Source organism: Hoplias malabaricus, chromosome 13 (genome assembly GCF_029633855.1).
Source record: "Hoplias malabaricus isolate fHopMal1 chromosome 13, fHopMal1.hap1, whole genome shotgun sequence".
Taxonomy (NCBI): Eukaryota; Metazoa; Chordata; class Actinopteri; order Characiformes; family Erythrinidae; genus Hoplias; species Hoplias malabaricus.
In genome coordinates this window covers 7,691,703-7,693,909 of record NC_089812.1, presented here as the reverse complement: position 1 = coordinate 7,693,909, position 2,207 = coordinate 7,691,703, and the positions used below count along the sequence as shown (strand labels likewise).

Here is a 2,207-nt window from a genome sequence, read left to right as displayed (position 1 = left end):
CCAGCAAACCCTCAGCACACGTTTGGGCCTGCCAGGTCTGTCCGGCATCCTCCCCCGCCATCTGATCCAACTCACCACAAGGTGGTGATCAGTTGACAGCTCAGCGCCTCTCTTCACCCGAGTGTCCAGAACATATGGCAGCAGGTCAGATGATACGACTATAAAGTCGATCATCGAAATGCGGCCTAGGGTGTCCTGATGCCAGGTGTACTTGTGGACACCCTTATGTTCGATCATGGTGTTCGTAATGGACAAACTGTGACGAGCACAGAAATCCAATAACTGAACACCACTCGGGTTCAGATCAGCGGGGCCGTTCCTTCCAATCACGCCCCTCCAGGTCTCACTGTCATTACCCACGTGAGCGTTGAAGTCCCCCAGCAGAACAATGGAGTCCCCAGAATGAGTGTTCTCCAGCACTCCCTCTAGGGTCCCCAAGAAGGCATGGTACTCTGAACTGCTGTTCGGTGCATAAGCACAAACAAAAGTCAGAGCCCTTTCCCCAACCCGAAGGCGCAGGGAAATTACCCTCTCGTCCACTGGGGTAAACCCCAACGTACTAAGCTGGGAGGCTATGAGTAAGCCCACACCTGCCTTACGCCTCTCACCCTGGGCAACTCCAGAGTGAAAGAGCATCCAGCCCCTCTCAAGGAGATTGGTTCCAGAGCCCATACTGTGTGTCGAGTTGAGCCCAACTATATCTAGCCGGTACCTCTCAACCTCGCGCACCAGCTCAGGCTCTTTTCCCACCAGAGAGGTTACGTTCCATGTTCCAAAAGCCAGTCTCAGTAACCGAGGATCAGAATGCCAGGGCCCCCGACCCCGACCGCCACCCGATCCACAATGCACCAGACCCGGATTACTACCCGGATTATATATATATAGTACTTCCCAAAATAAATATGATCCTGTGTGATGCATTTTTACATTTTAAGACATGGTGCTCATTTAATGCAGTGATATAAACATCAGGAAACACTCCACTATTCCAGCCCTGGCTCACTACTGTAGAACAGCTGGTGTATTCCATTGAGACTGGACCCCAGTGAATCTGCACTGCAGCTGTAAAACACGGAGATGTAAATATCAAGCCTTAACACTAGAAGGCAATATATTTCACTTACTGTAGGACAACGCAACATATTCTATTGGACAAATGTGTGTTTATGTAAATCCACATCTGTATTCTGGGCTGCAGATAAAAACGTTGGCTATTGGTTAATGCTGATATCACTTCATTTCTCAGAAGTGGATCTGTCCATTTTCAGCCATTAAACATGATCTTCATGGGTCTAAGCTTTGCTCAGTGCTGCGTTGTTGTACTGATGCTAACACAAGGTACGTTTGACCCAGAGTATGGTTCAAAATCTTCTGGATTGTTCTTAACTGTTTCTTGCTTGATTTTCCTCAGATGTTGTAATTGCTGAGATCCTTCTCGACCAGTCTTCTGCTGAGGTAAAGAAACCTGGGGAGAGTGTGAAGATCTCCTGTAAAATAAGTGGTTATAGCATGACGAGCTACAACATTCACTGGATAAGGCAGAGACCAGGGAAAGCTCTGGAATGGATGGGATGGATGAGCACTGGTAACAATGCTGCAACATATGCAGCCTCCATGAAGGGCCACTTTGTGATGACTGAAGACGTTTCCACGAGTACACAGTTCTTACAGGCCAAGAGTCTGAGGGTGGAGGACACTGCTGTTTATTACTGTGCTCGAGACCACAGTGATGGAGATGATGGAGCAGCTGAACAATAACCACACACTGAACAAACTGAAGGTGGTCCTGGTCTTGTTCATACACAGGAAACCCACAGTGGGTGTTAGTTAACACTCCAACATCAACTTTACTCAGTAGGAATCTGAGTATTTTATTCCACAACCAGTTAAAGTACAGTAACATTACACAATGTCAACATTTCTGATTTTATACACTTCATTGGAATTCCAAGATTTTATTATACACCTATGCAGCTTCTCCTGTCCACTGCACTGGAGACTGAGACAGCGTCTTCAACACAGCACCATGTTCTTCACATTTCTGCTGATACTGAACACAGCAGTGACCTGTGAGTGTCTTTATGGACTGGAATACAGAAAACTCCCATCACACACCACAGCATTTATCACAGCATTTATGACAGTATTTATTTATCAGCATTTATTTATTATTATTCCCTCCCTCTTAATTGTGCTAACTCTTCTTG

At 46.4% G+C, this 2,207-nt stretch overlaps 1 gene segment (V, D, J or C); it reads left to right on the top strand.

Moving 5' to 3' along the window:
- Positions 1-1,277: 1,277 nt before the first annotated feature.
- LOC136665249 (immunoglobulin heavy variable 1-18-like) lies at positions 1,278-1,758 on the top strand. The segment is given in 2 exon segments: positions 1,278-1,338; positions 1,412-1,758. Coding segments are annotated over 2 exon segments (408 nt in total).
- Positions 1,759-2,207: the final 449 nt, after the last annotated feature.